The sequence below is a fragment of the Clinocottus analis genome, unplaced genomic scaffold, assembly GCF_023055335.1.
Source record: "Clinocottus analis isolate CAN_PGR_092001 unplaced genomic scaffold, fCliAna1.0.p SCAF_7, whole genome shotgun sequence".
Lineage (NCBI taxonomy): Eukaryota > Metazoa > Chordata > Actinopteri > Perciformes > Cottidae > Clinocottus > Clinocottus analis.
The window spans coordinates 5,048,615-5,069,296 of record NW_027176229.1 but is presented as its reverse complement, the minus strand read 5'-3'; the positions used below and the strand labels follow the sequence as shown (position 1 = coordinate 5,069,296).

Sequence of the window (20,682 nt, the reverse complement as noted above, 5' to 3'; positions counted from 1 at the left end):
ATTTTGAGGTATACTTTACATTTTCTGCTACTTCATATTTGTACTGTACAGCAATCTAGAGGCGAATGTTTTTGCTCAGTGAGATTTATTTGATGAATACTGAATATTACTGGACTGAATGTGTGTTTTATAGCCTGCGCGCATACTGAACTTGTACATTCACAGCTGTAATGTTACTGCGACTCATCATCACACACTCCACGCAGAGCGCTCGCTAATAACATGCTAACAACCAATGCGCAGGTTATTTCTTTGCCGCTTGTTTAAAGTATTTTAGTTTGAAGAAAAAAAACGTTTTAATTTCCCTCCATCCGTCTGATAGTCTTTTTTTTTAACACTTTGCTAACTTTTGGTACTTTCAGTATATTTTTATACAAGTACCTACATTTGTATATGCATGACTTTGACTGTATTACTCATAGGTACTATGTTTTTTTAAATTTCAAGTAAAAGATCTCAGAACTTCTTCCCACACTGATCAAAAGTTGTCTTGTTTTCTATGAAGCTGAGCAACTGCCAAGAGAAATGAGTCACAGATCAACTTTTTTTTTTCTTCCATTCAAGGTCAATTAACCTTCGTCATTCAAGGCAAAGCATCGCACATTAACGGGACTGGAAGTCGATTAAAACAGGTTGTTTTTTATTCAAGAACACAGCGGTGAAGAAATAACAGGATGGATGTTTCATTGTTGTTCAGTTGTGTCCTGTGGAGTCTTTTGTGTTAATCCTATGCACCGATCACAGTCCCTCTGAGAATACATTGACATGTCGGTAGACCTCCATGTTGTGAGATCAAAGCTTCTGTAAACGTCTGTGATCTTGTGATCACATTATTTTGAGTCACAGCTCATCTGAGTTAGTTTCGCGTATTAATGCATTGTAATTGTATATTAGCTACTTTTAAGCCACGTACGAAATACTCTTTCTGCATTAAAGTGTATAATAAGTCTATAATCTTGGTTCTGCTTTTTGAATATTGACCATCACCAAAACACATTGAAGACACTGAATCTATCATTTCTTTACATTTCTATGTTTTTTCCATCTCGCCCTTTGATCCGGAGTTCATTTATCTATTTGGTGCAAGCGAGGGCCTTTTTTAAATTCAGCAACTTACTTCAACTTGATCAAATATTCCCCCGTTTTTGACATCTACTACATCTTCTTGCCTCAGAGAATAATGAGACTAAAGTAATGCAAAGTGCAGCTTAAGTAGAGATGTGTTTGTGTTTATATTCCTAAGGCAGCACCCCGAATTGGAAAGATATTCAGCTGGAAAAAAGAAGGCACAGAAGCATTTAATAAATCATTTTGACAACAACACAAAATCCTAAATTGTCAAAAATGACAGCGCATTTCTCTTAATTTCACATCCCTTTTAATTTTCAGGGCTCATTATTTGAACTACACGACTACAATCTCAACTTATAATTCAACCTACAGTAACACCACGGGGAAAATTACAAGCAAAGAAACGTTATTGCTGTCATATCTTAAAAAACTAATAAGCCAGACTGCCATGAATGCTGCGGTGAAAGCTGATCTTCAGATAATACCAGCGGTTGATTTCTCTTGAAGTTATGCGGAGGTGTGCATGCAGAAGTGAGAAATGAAAAAGAAATGAACAATGCTATGAAAAGAAAATAATATTCAGGGTTTGAAGGAAGGGTGAGGCTTTGCAATGCTGATTATTGTGTTCAAGCTTCACAATAACAAAAATAATATTTCAAATGGTGCACCAGTGGCAGAAGTGGCACAAAAATAAACGTATGGACTTGAACTCTGATTGAAGGAACATTTTGTACCTGAACAATATGTATTTTTACTTTCTTTTTGAATATATTTGCGACCTAAAAAAAATCTTTGAATCAATCTGCGCTAACAACTGCAATTACTGTCAGCATGAGATTTGACAGAGCGAAGCCATCGAGCCCGCCAATAACCTTTCATAAGTTCCCTTTACATCTTTAAAAAAAAGCAACTGGTCAACACATTAGTGGTTTACTTTGAGTAGATGCACTTCATGCTTAGCTGCGTTTCATATAATGTATCATAACACATTCACAGAAGACTATTGTAAGCCCGGCGACCGACAAGAGATGACGGTTTAAAAGCCTTTTGTGTTGATTAGAACGTGAATGCACTAAAGGAAAATAGCAGGTCTAAGATCAGTGTGTCTGTACCTTCATGCTTCAACTGCAACTAACACAGGCTTACGCTACGTAGCAATCATGGCTCGCAATCCAAACTGTCAGTAACTGATCGTCGCGTCTGGATGGCACCCCGCAGGGTGCAAAACTCTGGTGAGACAGTTATATAAGCATTGACCTTGTATAATAAAGATGAGGCTCTGAACTTAAATGGTTAAGATTACGCATTAACGTTGAATGTCAAAGATTAAGCAATGAATTGTTGGTTATGGTCAGGCAATGACCTTAAATAGCTGAGGTTGGGCATTGACCTCCAATGGTTTTATGATAATGATATTTATGTGACATTACATACATGGTATATTAGTACCAATTATGAAGAATAGTATTCATTTACAGTCCGACTGTGTTGCTGGGATGCCCCGTTACACTTCAACATAAGTTACTGTCACCGGGTGCAATTCTCTCTGTGAAGACACCAAGGCTGAAACATGCAATGATTGTCCCTGCGGAGGTAAACGACTTTTTCCGCAGCAGCTTTGTGTCCTTCAGCACAACATTCCATATAAAACCTCTGCCAGCAAAAGCACTTCATGAAAACACTCAGCGGGAAGAAGACCACCCCGCTGCCCTCGGCACAGCCCTCCAATATAACCTGGACTTCATCTCACTGCAGAAACGCCTGCTTGATATTCCCCACCATAAATGAAACGCAGTCGGTGTTGTGCAGGACCCGCTTTATCTCTGCCCTCTGGTTTGATTTGAGAGTGCCTCTGCTCCATCTTTATGCAAAGCACACTGATGAAGCAGCCACTTATCATTATGTGGCTGCCGTTGTTATACATCAAGGTTTCATGTTCTCAGCTAATATATGCATTATTAATCCAGACGAGCGACGGTGCTATGTCTTTATGCATACCTATTAGCGGAGAGAGATATTAATTCCAGCTCACGCCTCGATATCCTCATCAGGGGAAAGAGAAGTTCACATGGCAATGTTGTCGGTACGGTGTGTGTAAACTTTTGTTTACGACATTACGTTCACACACACACACACACACACACACACAGCCAGGAAATATTATAAACAATAGAGTGTATTGATCCCCATATTTAGAAATGCCTGATCTAAGTCATTATCAGAGCATATGTGTTTCCTATTAACATTCATGATTTGTGAGGAAGCACAAAGTTTCATACCTCGATATTATTTAACGGGCCAGTACAGTCTGTGTTCGGGCAAGTGGAATTTTTCATGCAGTTTGTCCGGTCGGGCGAGTGAAAAATAAATAAACATGATCTTTATGAGATTGCCATTACAGTGATGCCTTCTAGTTGTCGACGCCCAAAAATGCCAAATTGTGAATGTTGGAAGAAAAACGTATTTACGCATAATCAGTGACTGTTTCACTGTTATATTGAGACTCCTCATCTTACTGTCTCTGTTGCATATTACACACAAACTCAACATGTCTCCTGATGGCAGTGAGAGAGGGAAATCTGTACGTCTCCGTCCGAAAGAAGGTGCAATTATTATACCGTGCCGAGGCCAATCCAAAGTCGTAATGGTGGGATGAAGCCATGAAGACGCCATGGTGCCCTCGCTGTATTGATAACCATCAGCTATTTAAGAAGGTAGTGCTTCGCTCATTCGGCGAGCAGACCTGGATATGCATTCAGTAACACGTTGTGTCTCTCAGTGCGGTTACATGGATTCGAATAACTGGCTTAGTCCGACTAAAATCGAATTATCCCGTTCATGTAAACACCTTTATTCGAATAACTGCGGTCCGACTACGATCCGATTAACACCCCTGGATAACTCGATTCGACTCGATTGATAATTCGAATAACGCTGCATGTAAACGCTGAATCGGATCGGAACTGGACAATGCGTTTGTGCGCATGCTCAAGATCCCGCCGCCTCCTCCCTCCCTCCCTCACAGGTCGTGACCCGGAAGTCGAAAGAGACGATAAGTTGTCAAGGTCGGCAGAAACAAACTAACGTAAAAGTCGGGTTACGAGCCGAAGGTACCTTCGGTGGGTGTCTCCGCTAGCTCCCTGATGTAGCCAGCTAGCGCTGGTGCTAGCTCCCCGACAACCACCGAAGCTAGCGGGGTTCTCTCCATGATGAAGAGTGAAGAGGTCAAGCGGAGATGGCTGTATCACCACTACATGTAATGAAAACAGCGCCACCTGTCGTATCGGATATGACATGCATTCGGCCAATGATTCGATTTATTCACTGCCGTGTATATTCGGATAACAGCAGTTGCCCCGAAAGAGAGCATAGTCCGACTAAAGCAAGATTCGAATTAATGCCATCATGTAAACGCACTGACTGTCTCTGCTCCTTTTTCCGAAGAATAAATGTTCCTGTTTTTAATGGTTTTACTCCGAGGCGTCGAGTGAATTTGTCTTACAGTAAACAACACATTTGTTGAAACCGGCAAGAGGAGAGCGAGTGAACTTGAGGCAACAAAGTCCTGCTTGGCCGAATAATGGAGCTAACAGGATAGCAACATTTGGAAGAAATAGCTCAATCAGACACGTAACGCGAGGTCTTTTATACATTGGATGTCATTCATCCTGATGTAATCTTCTGGACCAGCTCTTCTGGAGTATCCCTCTAGCGCAGTTAATATTGGCTTGTAAATCACCACGTTGTGACGATGTGTTCAAATGTCATCTTGTAAAATTTTGTTTCGGCGATAAACTCAAATATTTACAGTCAGTCGTGGTGGTGGGAGTCGGCTCCATAAACATAAACATCAGCGACATCACACAATACACAAATGTACTGTTTGGACAGAAATCACATAATTTATTGAGCAACACCTAAAACAATCCTTGAAACTTAATTCAGGCATTATTTCTTTTCACAATGATTTATTGTTATATGCCCGCAGCAGTGGAAGAAGTATTACAATAGTTCACTGATGTAGAAGAATCCATAACAGAGTGTAGAAATACAAATAAAAGTCCAAAAGTAGTCGCATCAAAATATACTTGAAGTACAAAAAGTACTAGAACTCCTTTTAAACTAATTCTTACTGTCATCCACAATACATGATCAATTATTGTATTATTAATATCTGCAAAGTAATGAGTAACACATTTTGTAGATTTTATATCTCATATCTTATATTGTAGTGGAGAACAAGTACAAAGTAGCATAGAATGGAAATACTTAAAGTGAAGTACAAGTACCTCATAATTACCTCCCTCACTATATACACAACAATACATTATTTAATACATTATATAATACATTATTTTCTGCACTTTGTTATATATAATAGGGCGGCAACTAATGACTATTTTCATTAAAGATTCATCTTGTTGTTCACTAAACCAGGTAATGTTTCATAAAATGTAAAAAAAAAAAAAAAAAGAAAGCAAAATGCTGATCGTGATGTAATACCACCACATAGTGGTGTAACATTTTTTTGTGGAGGTAAAGTATTTTGGATTTTACAGAAAATGTACCAACCAGCTCAGGCAGAAAGCATGTTACGGTAACAAAGGTGAACTTGTTCTATATTAAGGCTGTCCAATAATCACTTATGTTTAGCTCTCTCCAAAGGTCTATAAATAGTGTTTGTCCTTTAAAGTATGACACAGGCTGCTTTGTTGGAGCCTGAACAGGGTGGCCTCCCTGTAGTAGTCAATAATCCCTCCCAGGATTTCAAGGCAAAGTCCCACGTGTTGCAGCAATGGAAGCAGATGATTCGCAGCATTAGAGCCACTGCGACGAAGAGAAAAGGAGAGGGAGGGTTTTTTTGGGGGGGGGGGGGGTTGTTGAGCTGTTGCTCCGTGTTATGTGTCGTGTAGAAGCAGACTGGAGAGGAGAGGAGAGGAGGAGGTATCCGACAGCAGGGAAAAGCTGAAACCCCCAGGGGGAGGTTTGTGTCAGCCGCATGCTCTGACTGGTCCTCACTGAGCCGGCCCTTTTGTTATGCTGATTCACTCAGCCTTTTGTCCAAGACACTGATGGAGTGTGTGCGTGTGTGCGTGTGCGTGTGCGTGTGTGTGTGTGTGTGTGAGGGTAGAGGACAAGAAAAGACACAGTTTACAGCTACTGCCGACTATATGGAGAGCAGACATATCAATAATCACTTCCTCATTGGATCGCTCACAATATCGTATCATCCATTCATTAAACTGGTACATTTTGTACAAGACCTCGTGCATCTGCCTTGTTTTCAGCAGTATGATTTGTAGTTTTGTGACAACTTTTTGTTTATTTTATGAAGTCATCAGTCAGTCTTCAATATGTTTGCAGCTGCAGGTGAATTTAAAAAAAGATTTTGTTGATGTGGTCACAATGGCAGAAGAATTACTAGCACATATGCATGAAAAGAAAGCCAGATGCACTGTTTTGAGCGTATGTAGCGAAATGCTAATTTCCAACACCTGTCCACAAGAGGCTTTTTAAAAAAAATAAAATAAAATGTGATAAAATGGAGAGAGAAAAAAAGAGAATACATCCACATATACATACATAGATACATACACAAAGTATGATTATATTATGAACATCAGCAATGAACAGCAACATAAGAAAGATGTCAATCAAAATGATCAAAAATCGAATAATTTATTGAGCAACACCTAAAATTCCCTTGAAACTTAATTCAGGCAAGCATTGTTTGTTTTCATACGTATTTATTGTTTGGCCCTTAAATAAAAAAAATAAGTAAAAACTAATGAATGAATTTGAAGTCCACTCTCGCATGAGAAACATGCCACCCGTGTCGCTGCTGTGCATTGGCTAACATCAACAGGCCAAGGCGGATCACGGTGTTGACGTGTCATCGGGGGACGCTACATGTCTCTAGTTTCCTGTAGAAATGATTGATTATGAGTCTCTCGCTATCACCTGGATTGGTCTACTCATAACTGAGGCGGCGCTTGCCGGTCTCTGGACCAGTGACGAGCTTGCTAGCTGGCTAGCTAGCGGGCTAGTGAGCTAGCCATGAGCTAGCATAATCGATAATATGTAGCTCTGTGCCAACAAACTATGGAGCACTCGTGCCGCTGACCCGTGGCCCCCCAGCGCCTTCATATTAATGCTCTTCATCACTTTGTCTTGTGTTTATTTCCCTTTTCTGTTGAGTAGATAACGTGAGACTTCTGCTAGCGTTGAGGCAACGCTTATAAATGCTTTGTAAAGCATAGTCTCCACTTTAGATGAGCTCACAGAGCATACGTACGACTAGTAACTACCTGAATTACTCATGACTTTTCTGTACGCTTTGTAAGGCATAGTCTTAACCTTAGATGAGGTCACTGAACACACTAATACTTAACTAACGAGTACTAACTACTTGAATTTGTCATAAAATTGCAGCTTTTTTTTATCATTTACTAACACTTTATAAATTATCTTATTAATCATCTATAAGTCCTTAATACTTCATTTGCAAACGGGGAATCATCATTTATTAAGTATAAAAACCCAAGCTTATTAATTGAGAATGAAAAATGCTTAATTGTACTAATGAGCACCAATGAGTGTTCATGTTGGAATAATGCTTTATAAATGATGTATTCAGTGTTTATTCATGTTTTACTAATGCTAAATAGTGTGCACTTATTATAAAGTTCTTCCGAAATAGCGAATGGAACGAATTATTGGAGGCACAAAGACAAAAGAAATGAAGGACAGAATGAGCGATCGGGAAGGAGTGAGGAGGGAATGGGAAATAAAGACACAAAGAAAAGAAGAAGCAGATAAAGCAAGAGAAAGAAACCGGTGCCGAGACACGTCAGGATGAGAAGTGACCCTAATCAAAAGTAGAGTAGAGTGATTAAAGTGTGTGTGTGTGTGTGTGTGTGTGTGTGTGTGGGAGCGCGCGCGAGAGAGAGAGAGTGTGAGAGAGAGAGGATGACAGGAGGTGTCCCTCTCCCCAGTGTCCAGCCCCCAATTTTGACGTCACAAGCTGAGAGACACAAAACAAGCCGCTCTCAGCTGAGCTCCTCATTCGATATCTACACACACATGGACACACACACACACACACACACACTACTCAACGCTGGTTCACGCCTGCCCTCAGACACGCCGCGACACTCCTAGACACCTGCTCCGCGCTCGGCGGGCGTGCGACTCTCCTCCATACGCCAAAAACATTGCACTCAAGAAAAGAACAGAAGAAGAAAAACACGCACACTTTGTCTCTCGCACTCCTCCGGACTGAGTCAGCGCTCCGTCCTGCCTGATTCGCTGTGAGGCTGCCGACGAGGAGCGAAGAACAGGGAGGCGCTCGGACTCCCGACCCCCCCGCCCGTCCCACAGAGCAGCAGATGTGACCGTGGCGGAGAAGCGGAGAGAAAGAAACTCAATCTCCCCCCCCCCGTCCCTCCTCCTCCCATCTGGAGGAGAACAATACCAGCCTCCAGTTGGAGAGGGTCGGCTTTTGTCCCGCTCCCCACGCTCCCGCTGAAGAGCGGCCAGACGCGCAGACACGTTGAACCCGCTGCTGCGAGAGCGCAGGACGGCGAGGGGAACAGTTGCTGCGCTTTGCCCCGGTTTTGATTCAGTACTTGGACAGCTCCTGAGCGACAACCGGCGCGAGAGTTTCTTTCCCATGAGTGGGTAGACTCTGATAGCTGTTGGGGTTTTTTTTTTCTCGTTTTCTTTTTTTTCCCCGGGTTCGGAGACCAAGAACAACAGATGCAGCCCCCGTGCTCGCTCCAGCCGGGCCCCTGCGGCCCCCCGCCGGCCCTGGGATCGCCGAGCGGCACCACCGTTGGCTTCCAGCTGCTGGTGGAGAAGCAGCTCTTCGAGAAGTTTTGGAAGGGGACTTTCAAGGCTGTGGCCTCGCCGAGACCCGAGAGCGTCATCGTGGCCAGCATCACCGCCCGCAGGAGGGTGACCAGGTGAGTCCTCCGCATCTTGCGCTTGTTGGAAATGGGATGGCCGTCCGGCTGTTTCAGAGAGTTGTCAAAGACCGCCGGGCTTCGACACGCGGCCTGTGCGCCACATCTGCACGTGGTTGCGGAGACGTCGTCAGGAATGGACACTGACGTTTGCTTGTCGGCAATTTTTCCGGACGTGCGGATGCGAGGAGCAAACACAACGTCGCGTCCAACACAGCAGGTCGCCGAGAAGTCTCGCAAAGTCAGCCGAGCCCGAAAGTCCATGCTTTTGGGAATTTAACAATCATTCTGTATGTCGAGGTGGCATGTAGCACGCTTTAGCTTTTTACATTGACGTCGTATTATATTTTGACCTGTAGATCAATGCTCAGATAACTCCTAATACGTCCTTCCTGTTGATCACCCACAAGCCCCTCTCCTCGCCCCCGTATGCAGCGGGACACGTGTGACATACGGCCAAACACAGCGGGCGTGTGGGGTGTGACACTTCCATCTTCAGAGGTCACATGACTGCATCTTCCTGGCGCTTCAATGCCACACTTGTCACCCTCTTGTCTCCCCTCGTGTCATGGCTCTGTGCCGGTGTCTGTCCGAGGAGCGCCGCGTCGCGTGTTTGTTCCCTCACTTTCACCCCTGCGACCGAAGGTTAGCTGTCGAAGGTTAGCCGTAGCGCTTTGAGGAGAAGAAGGAAAATCTGTCGCCCTTTTAGCCTCCTCAAACCATTTTATCATCCCGTCCTCTCTCCCGTGTGCGTATAGACCATCCTCTCCGGCTCCAGCAACTTTATCCATTGTCATGCATTGCTCTGCTCTGTTTGCCAAACGCTGGCCAACATCGGCAATGCCCCGGCTTTGCCTTTGAGGATGTAACAGAACGAGCGATGGATGTTACAACACGTAGGTAGAAGATGTGCACAACGGCACTCAAACACACGCAGACACACACATTCTTGCACGCACTTGCATATCAAATGATCTCGCTCGCTCGGGTGACCCTTGAACGGTTTTGACACCCACTATCAACTTTCTCTTATGTGAAATTAGCTATGTTAATGGGGATTAGAATGGCCCATTTCATCCTACTTCGGCACAGGCAGCGCAACACACTGAACCAGATAATGTGTCTTTAATGGGCTCTAATACAGCAGGACTGTAATGCTGCACATGGCCTGGTTATAAAAGATGTTATTAACTTGTTGGATATGACAAGAAAATAACACTTTATTGGAAGAATATGACCAAATATGCCTTTTTTTCCCCCTCCAGCTCAGCAATCTAATCAAAGCAGCCCTCATTTTTCTGCCAATCAACCAAAGCCATGAACAGGCGATAGATTCAGATCTATTTAGGGAAACCGGCAAAAAAAAAAAAAGAGCAAATAAACCTACAACATTTTTTTTTAATGTGGCTTGCTGCCATGAACTGAGCAGCCTTTTTTATTTCTAAATAGCTGGAGACTCTGGAGCGGGGCCCAGCTGTCTCTTCAGCTTTAGCGTCTCAAGGAAGGAAGCTCTCCTCAAGTGGCTTTGCCTCTCCATCGTGACGTGAAGATAGCGGCGGAGCAGGGGCGAGAACGAACGTCCCCGCAGAGCCGACCGAACGTCGGCAATTCGCCCGGGTCCGTCTGTCGACGGCGGCGGCGTTTCGCCTCCCCGCCGTCCTCTCTGGTCCCGCCTCTGTGTGGGCATTTGCAGGCGGGTGAAATGCATAAGGGGACTATTGGATGATACACATTGTCAACAATGAGTAAAACACAACAAACACACACAACATCCAGAGAATGAGAACGCAGCGTGAAGCTCAGGCGCCCCCCCTCCCCGGCAGCACTGTTGATTTTGCATGAGCGGAGAGTAACTGGGGAGTGCTTAGACCATCACAATGCATGGCCTGAGGCTCACTCCTCTGCCTCCTTCTCTCCAAGAGGAGACATCATTATTCATCATGGGTAACTGAGGGGTGATGAACAATTGCAGTGGAAGTGAGGGGGCATCATGTACAACAAGCAGAGAGGGAGAGAAGAGGGGAGGCAGAGGGAGAGCCACGGGGAGAGGTTTCATGTTCAATCAGCACAGGTCTCTCTTCTGTTCGCCCTGTCCTCCCTCTTCCTTTCTGCTCCCCTCCTTCTCTCTCTCTCTCTTTCTCCCTTTACTACTGAGACAAAAACAAATGCTGGAAGGGCCCGTTAGCCACAGAGGAGTAATTAGAGTTGGTTGTCCTCCCCGTCTCCTCCTCTCGGGGCCAGTCGCACGGTGGAGGGGAGGAGTTCACTGGCTCTGTGCGGCGCAGTGGGGCCGTGCTCGAAACCATCATGAGCCTGCAAGCTGTTTTGTTCGTGGGGGGGCTCCTCATTAAATATGCAGCCTGGCCAACTTCGGGTTGTGTGTTTGTGCGTGCGTGCGTGTGTGTGTGTGTGTGCATTCATGTGCATCTGTACTGGATATGTTTTCCAGCAAATGCAAGGGTTTGAAATGAGGGTGTAAGCTTGTGTGTGTGTGTGTGTGCGTGTGTGCATGCGTGCGTGTGCGTGCGTGCGTGCGTGCGTGCGTGCGTGCATGCGTGCATGCGTGCGTGTCTGTGTGTGTGGCTAACGTGTTAGTGGGGTCTTGTCCAACTCTGTGGCAGATGGCAGGCTCAAGAGAATGAAATGCGAGGGAGGGGGGCGAGGGGGAGTGTGTGTGTGTGTGTGTGTGTGTGTGTGTGTGTGTGTGTGTGTGTGTGTGTGTTAGGGGGTTTCAGGCCTCTTACCTCAGCAGATGCTGGTTTAACGAGGGAGAGAGGGAAAGGGTTTGGAGGGGCTTGTACACTGACAGCACCGGTGGGAATATACAGCGAAGTGGACGAAATAACAGGAACACCTTAGAAGAGGATGCAGCGCAATTCAACTAGAGCCTGGAAACTGAACATGGAGTTAAAAATCAACACGTCTGTGAAATGTTCCCTTCAGAAATGTATCATCATACGAGTACATACTGCAGAGCTGTTGTCCCGAATTAATAATGAATGCTAATAATAACAATGATATTTATCAAAATGAATTGGACGACAAGACGAGTTGTATCGTTTAACACATCAGTAACAGAATAGAGAGCAACAAAGGAAAATACCAAGAAAAGAGAATCCAGACTGACAATATATATATATATATATATATATATATATATATATATATATATATATATATATATATATATATATATATATATATATGTAGACAGACTATCTGAATTGAGTTATAGGACGTGATTTAAAAGACCCTACGGAGTTGAAACACTGACCCAGGGGGTTCTCAAGGTGAGGGTCACGGACTGGAAAAGGCCCGGTCACCTCTGGTAATAAAGCCAGTGGGTGGAACAAATAGGAGACTGTGGCCTGAGGATCTCGGTGGCTCATGAGGGATTTGCATATCAACAATAACCAGGGGCCTGACCGTGGCTTCAGAAGCCTGAACATTTTCAAGCCAATTCTTGAGTGTAAGTCTCGACCCACAGGGAACCAATGCAAACATGCAAAAATGGGAGTGATGTGATCTGATCTCCTAGAGTTTTTTGAACGAGCTGGAGGGGAACAAATGGCCTGATTAGAAATAAAGGCACGTATTACTTTCTGAGATCTGTAGAGGTTAGAAAATCATGGCAATTGTTCATGGAATAAATGCATTGATTATAAATACAGTTGAAAAGGACTGAGGCTTTGAAAAAGGCCGATCCAACCAAAGGGGTCAAGGGTGGACTTTTTTTCTACAAAGGCCGCACAATTGCGAGGTGAAGATTAGATGAGAGCGAGCTAGTGGAAAGATCACGGTTAATAATGGAAAGAATATTCGGCCTAGTGGTGTGGAAAACACCACTGAAGACCCGTTCGCAAACACGTTGGGGAGAAATCTAAAGAGAGGGAAGAGGATTTCATGGACACAAGTGTTTTTTCCAGGGTTGACGGACCGATTGCTGTAGACTTTACATTCACATGGAAAAAAAATGCCTTGCCTGATTTATTGATAAAGTGATTAAGAAACACATTTTGCTGTGACGACTTCAGGGAAAATGGGTAGGAGGTGAACCGATCACTGAGCCAATGGGCTGAAATACAATTATGGCTGGATTGTGTCTTTCAGAGGCAATCAGGTGTGAATAATATGTATTCTCTGCGTGTTTTACACAAGATTGCGAGATTTTCATTAGACTGAGGGTACAGAAAGGTTCATTAGGTTCATCAGTTTTTTCCAAATTCTTTTGGCTTTCTCCTAATGTCCCTAATGTGCTCATTTAGTTCGAGACTGGGTTTACATTGTAATGCCTTCTCTTTAAAAGGTGCAGTTTTATCTCAAATACTGCAGCGCGCTGCTGAAACCAGAGCATTAGACAAAATGGTGCACTTCAGGTTTATTACAGTTTGGTTGTAACTTTGGTCATTATATCAGCTCGAATACCACAGTGCTCACGGGTAATGGCCGAGCTCTTTGAATACAGCTGTACAACAAAGTCTGACACAAGACCAGAAAGGTTGAAAACATGCCAGATTATCCGAACCACTTCATTGAGTGTACCTGAGATGACATTCACAGAAGAGGGTGAGCTATTTTTGGCGCCCCTGGTTTTGGAAGTAAAAGTTAATGTTTCGTGACTTACAGCTCTTCTACGGCTCGGATCCGCACGAAACATTCCTGATTGAAGCGGCTCGCTGAAAGAGGAGAGACGATCAGAAATGAACTACGATTCCCAAGGTGCCTTACATTCACAAACATCCAGTCGCCAAAGGCCAAAGACTCCATTACCGTACGCGCACTGCTAATAATGGATTAAAGGTACTTGTACAGCCGCTGTGGAAACTGACAATATAATCTGCAGCTTAATTAAATTCACCTTCTGATTCTGGGTCAACTTTGGATGCATTTTGCTACAGCTGAGGCTCATGGGTATTGTAGTGTTTACCACTTTGCCAAACAAAGTGTCCCCCACTGCAAAGGAAAACTGTGCACACAACTAAAGCCGGTATAGTGGGTCTGAGTTGCACTTATAAATGGAGATGAATAGAAAGTTGAGGTCACAGTTGTAAACTTTATCTTTGTTCTAAGTGTCGCCAACATGGGGGTTACAATCTGAAATGATTGAAGCGATGGTGGTCACCTCTGTCACGCTGGATGTTGTCCACGCATGGACAAAAGTACAGACGACACATGTCCTGAGAGTGGGAATAAATGAAAATGTAGAGTCTCAAAAACCTCAAGGACTAGCTGTGAGAACGACAAACATGATTTGGTGACGGACGAGGTTTCTCCGCCGCTGTACATCTCTCCGAATGCACTTCTGCTCTCTTCTTCGCCGAGTCTCTTTTCCTCGACTCGTCTCCCCTCTCCTCACATCAGCATCTCCCCCCTCCCCCCCCCGTCGGTATCTCTTCAGTGTGCGTGAACTCGGCCTCGCTGTGTCTGTGTCACATTACTCGGAGCGCGCGGGATTCGGCTGCCGAGGCAGGCCGACAACAGAGTCGGTGATGCTGCCGGCTCCCCGGGCGGCGCTCCGACTCATCGCCGCGATGGATTCACAGTCGATATTGATTCCCGGGTAGCAAATCCATTGGAATCAAACCAGAGTCTGTGGCCTAACGCCTCCAACATCGTTCCAGTGTGTCTTACAGGAGGACGCATTTTGTATGTCACAGGAACAGCAGCTACAACGCTGATGCTAATTGGTGGAGTTGATGTATATTTGGCATTGATTTCCGCACCGCTAATCCGTTTTAATCTAAATCAGTGCATCGTGATTAGCACCTGGTGCACCGTCACAGCATGTCGTGACGCAGCGAAGCCCCCGCCCCCCCCCCACCCCCGCCCGCCCGCTTTGGCGCCCCTTCTCGGGTAAACACAGTTAGCTCTGTCAGCACTGTTGCTTGTAGCTGTTTACATTGTCAGCATTGCTAGTGCCTCCAGGCGCGAGCCCCCGGCGCGCAGCCGCCATGTTGAGAGCTGTGTGGAGGCAAGAGATTGCTAAAAAGGAGCTCAGAGCATATCTGAGTTCAGTGTTTTACAAGGAAAAGAGAAACAGCAGCCAACACAAAATCACATATGGATGCATTTTAAAAGTTAACCGTGAACGTTTTGATGACTTCGTACAGACACACACACACACACACGTCACATCGCCAAGAGACTTTGAAAGTCTTTGGTTTTCTTTTCTTGTTAGTAGTTTAGTTGATGTTAGGAGACCATTACAGCGACAGAAAGGAATGTATGTTTGATGGATTAAATGTCTCTGAAGTTCTGAAATAAACTGCTTTTGGCAATATAATTATTCTTCCTATTATGAAGTAACGCTGTGGCGGCAAAAAGACTGCGTGTATTGTATTGAGCGAAGGTGCGTTCTCATTGCTGAAGAATTTTACTTCTTTTTTTTTTCCATACAGAAAAAGATGTTATTTCTTCTTTCACAACTTGCATTAGTCTTGCTTGAAAGGAGCACTAACGCGTTTTATCACATAGGCGTAAAGGGACGAGCACACTGAAAGCGTCTGGCACTCACGCACCAAAAGCAATACGAGGCGCGTCGATCTGCTTTGACGCCTTTACTCTGACCTTGTTCCGATTTCAGAGCTTCAATTTCACATTACCTTCTTAAACTTTCATCCATATCGTGTCAATAATTGAATTTGTTTATATTTCTGAACCAAGATTTTCATCATTTAGATCAAGTAAAAAAAACAAAAACGGAGGGGTTTCTGTTATCTACAAAAACGGCACCTCCTCTCCCAAAATGCTGCTGGTTCCTTTGTGTTGTGGCCTTGAAAGTCTCCTTCCTGCAGAGCACCACATGCGGCAGCATCAATGGACGCGCCTCAAATTAGGCAAGTCACTTTCAGTGCATTTGGGACTCAGTAAGTAAAAGAAGAAAAGCCTTTTTTTATCCATCACTTTTAACTCTCCAGACAGGCTATCACAAATATTTTGAGCTGAAATGAAGTGATGTTTCCATGTTCTTGATGGCGAAGGCAATCTGCAGAGGCAAGCCAGTCTGATAGCTTCTACTTTTCCAATTACCGACACGGCGACCATCCATATTGCTCTTTACCTGCAGGGGGCTGTTGCACCGAGTCTAATCCCTTCCCAGTACTGCTGCAGTTTGGCTGCAGCTAACGACATGAATTGCTTTGTGCTGTGATCTGATTTCATCTTGATGTAAAAGTTAATATTTCAGTCTTTAAAGCTCACTTTGTTATTTCCAAATTCAACTTGTCTTTGCCGTGGCTCATACTGATGCTGTCAGAAATGACTTTGGGCTTTAATGACACTTCCGTTGATTGTGGGAGACGATGTGCTGAGTGCTAACTTGTGATAGCTGCTTGATATAGAAAGAAAAAGCCAGTCTCTGTGAATGGGGAGCTCAAAAGGCTCTTTGATATTTTAATACAGCCAAGCGCTTTCTTTTTTATTCCCATACACACTTCATGAAAAGATGGAAGATTGTGTGCTTGCTTTTGTTTTGCATCAGAGGATGGAGCTGCTCTGCATCCCTCTGTGTGTGCACACACACACACACACACACACACACACACACACACACACACACACACACACACACACACACACACACATGTATTATTACTGTATCCAGTGGTTGAGTGCACCAAAACCCCTGAAGGCATCAACATGCCAGCAATAAAGAGGACCACGCCTTAATGTGTAATCAACACATGAAGTCATACAAATCTGTGTCTGTCATTGAAGGTTTTGCATTTGGTCATAGCAAGTGACGTAGTATTCAAAGCGACTGTCATTTAGGGAACCAGAAGGGGGATCGGTCAAACAAACAGTGAACTTTCACGCAGGAGGCCGCTGTACTTGTCCCGCCTGAACGTAAGAAAGTTCGTTCAGGGTGTTTATTGTTTCGCTACGCTAGCTAAATGACTTTTTTCTTGTTCCGCTGTTACTTTACGTTGTTGTTTTTTCTTCTTATTCCTAAACCTAAGCAATCGTTTGACAACGTCAGCCCTGTTTTGTGCGTCTCTGCAGGTGAGATACTGAGAGGCTGATCTGAAACGTGTTTTAGGTTCAGTAATGTCGGTATTGAACGTTTCCAATTGTTTACAGAAACATACAATGGCAAAAAAAAAACAATTTGGCAACTGGCTTTGTTTTTTATGGTCATTGTTTTCCTCTACATGCCTGGCAGGCAAGGTGAAAACAATATTTTGGAGTTGGCTGAAATACTGTGAGAAAAACAAAACCTATGAGAAATGACAAACTTAGAACAACAACAACAGCGGTGAAAGAGCGATGAAGACAGATTAAGAAAACGTTAGACCTTAGAAGCAGTAATTCATCATAAAGACATAGACAACCTTTCATTTCTTAAGCAAGATGTTTTGAAGAATTCATGATTAGCTTTAGCCCTGAAACAAAAGCGTTTGACCTATAAAGGGAATACAGACACATTGACACGAGACAGAACATCTGATATTCATTCTGCAAAGATTGTTGTACATTTGTATTACTCAGACATGCATGTTTGTCAAAGCCTGCCAGAATGTATTCATCTTTGTTTTGCATCAAGTACACGGTCGCCTTAACCTGAACCGTAACCCTCCTCAGAGTACAATTCATTATAAAAAAAACCTAATACAAACAAACCTCGAGGAGATAAACACTACACTTTGGAGGATTTTACTCTTGTGTCTCCTCTTGTGGCGACATTTTGTTCTCAAATCCGACAGAACGCATGTGTACAAACTGCTTGCATGAGCAGGTACCCACCGTATACACTAACATGTATATGGGCACGCACAGATAGTACATATATATATATATATAGAGAGAGAGAGAGAGAGAGAGAGGGAGAGTGACACACATGGCGCCTTAGGGGGGTTCAACATGATAATTCCTTCAGAGCTGAACAGCAGCAGCAGCATTTCCGAAGATGAAAGCATAGAGATGAGAGTTAACTCTTTCCTTGAAACATCAGCTCAAAGCTGCTGTGAAATTTCCCCTCAGGCGTCACGGCTCTCAGCCCGCGGTCCACATCGGTTAAGGAAAGTACCACACACTGCTTTCCTCCTGCAGCAATTTTCATGTGTATCATTTTCATGCAGTCCAGAAATTGTTTTCTAGTTTAGAGGGGAACTTGATGTCAATCTGGCAGGCCTGGTTTAGGGCTAATCTGAACAAATAATCACCCTCATGCTGTGTTTTTTTACCAAATAGTATATGATATCGCATTATTAGAGCTTTGAGTGCACACTTACTTGATCTACATGTAAAAATGTTTCTTAGCTCTACATTGAAAATGAGATATACAAATATAAATAACCCCCACAGCGTGAGCTCCTTCCAAAGGTTTCCTACTGCACAATATGTTTTCATTGTGTCCTGGGGGATTTTACACAATAAAATGTGTTGACTATACTACAATTGTCATCCGAGGAAGATATTTATAGATATAGCGACCCCCGAACCGATTATTAATTACATAGTTTAACCATCATAGTGTGAAAGAAAGTTAGATCAGTTTTGGATATTCAGGCTGTGACATCATCATGAGGGGTTTAAGTGTCATTTTAATTTAATGGAAGTGTTGGTGAGGACCTTAGTCTGCGAAATAAAAACTACTAGCAGCTAGCAGCTAACGGTGCTAACCGTGGAAGGCGGCGTTGCAGGCGGGCGGATGACGCCATCGCCTTTTTCTGCGACTACCGCCATGTGATACAAAATGGCCGCGTTTTCCAGATTCGATCGTTCTTCAGGATTTAAGAAGGCTCTTAAGAAGGGTTCGACTAAGAAGGAACAATAAGATAAGAGTGTTTCCCAGACGCGTTCCTAACTGCTGTTAACAGTGGGTCAGGCTGATCTTATGTCCTTCTTAGTTAAAGATCTTCTTAAGTTAAGATCGACTCTGGGAAACACATCCTTCTTTCACAGCGCTCTTAAGAGCGCTCCTAAGAAGCTCTTAGCGACTTCTTAACGAATCTGGGAAACACGGCCAATGTCTGTGCGCCTAAATTGTACTTTGTAGTTCAGTAAGTCCATATCCAATCTGAGCATTGACACTAAGAGCACAGAATGTGTTTTATTAAAGCTGTAAAGATGTAGATGCTCAATCAGCATCAGTAAAACATACGGCCAGGATGTAATCCGTCATGCTGTAAAGAGACATTTTCTGCTCCAGTGGCATAGAGGGGTAAGACGATTGAGTTCGCGCTTGTGTTTTTACGCCTGAATTACTTTAATTCCATAATCATAACGGGGAAGGGAAAAAAAAAAACGATTTGCCCTGTTTGAAAGTTACCTTGTTTTTCATTGAAATTTGAACTGTTCATGTATACAAATGTAGAATAAACCACAGCAGTATGGATCTGTTCCTGCACCTGGTCGCCCTTACGTTGTGATGAAATCGAGTGCACTGACATTTAAAAAGACTCATGACATTTAAGTCCATTAACATAGTACATTTTGGATGCTTGTTCACATGGTTTGTGTGTGTGTGTGTGCGCTCATTTTTGTCAGTTTGCCAAGTGCAGACTCTGCAAGAATACGTTTAACAGATCGAGACACAAAGGTGGAGAATGGTGATTAATGCGTAAAACATCTCTGAAATGTAAAAACACTGATTCTTCCTGTCAAAAATGAGAAATGCTGCCGGTGGTTTGGTGGACGCAGACTCTCAGGGTTTGACAAGAATCAAAAGCTTTCGTCTTTCAAACCGTATTAGCGGTTTCTTCCGAGCTTTGACCCTGTAATGTTCTGGCTACTCAACTTCTTAGGGATGTGAGTACCACTTGCAGACAGATGTTGTCTCAAATACTTCACTTGGCCTTCAGTTTGTGTTTCATGTGGCTGCTCATGCAAACTCAATCTCGTCTAAATTCTTCAAAAGAAGATATTGTGGACTTTTTTTTAAGGGGCATTGACGAACAAGTACACAACGAGGTTAAAACTCAGTCAACTGTATGAGCAAAAAACAACAACACTGATCGCAAAGAACATAAACGTTGCTTGAGTTTCTCACCAGTGAGTGGACTCTGTCTGCAGAGACGCCGGTTGAAGGTGTGTAAAGACAGGAGCACGCTTCGGGGCAAACATCCCTCTCTCTTCCAGAAACAGGATTTGTTGTAACTCATCAGCATCTTTCAGATGAATAATAGTAAAGCTCCCAAGCCTCCTTGATTTTTTGAATATTTTCTCTTATTTCTCTTATTTTTAACAATTATGTTTATGAGCTTTTAACACTCACGTTAATGAGCTGCAGTCTGTTTTTATACACACACACACACACACACACAAACACACACACACACACACACACACACACACACACACACAGATGACCGTCTTTGGATCGGTTCAAATAGCCCACGTCCATGTGTCCTTAAGCAAGACACTTAACCCCTCATCGCTCCCTGTTGCTGTGTCTACAGTGTATAGAGCAAAAATGTAAGTCGCTTTGGATAAAAGCGTCAGCTAAATGTAATGTGAGATACATACACATATATACATACACATACACATATATATAGACATACACACACACATATATATGTATATATATATATATATATAAATATATATATATATATATATATATATATATATATATATATATATATATATATATATATATATATTCTTAACTCAAAGGTCTGTATAGATAATTTTTGGCAAAAAG

General features: G+C 43.3%; 1 protein-coding gene across 1 annotated transcript in view; it reads left to right on the top strand.

The window, feature by feature from the left end:
* The first annotated feature begins 8,153 nt into the window (after window positions 1-8,153).
* The window catches only part of srrm4 (serine/arginine repetitive matrix 4), a 61,269-nt gene continuing 48,740 nt past the window's right edge, over window positions 8,154-20,682 (top strand). The window contains exon 1 of the mRNA XM_068604892.1: window positions 8,154-9,035. Coding sequence (XP_068460993.1) covers window positions 8,830-9,035 — 206 coding nt within the window. The 5' untranslated portion in view covers window positions 8,154-8,829. The remainder of the gene's footprint in view (window positions 9,036-20,682) is intronic.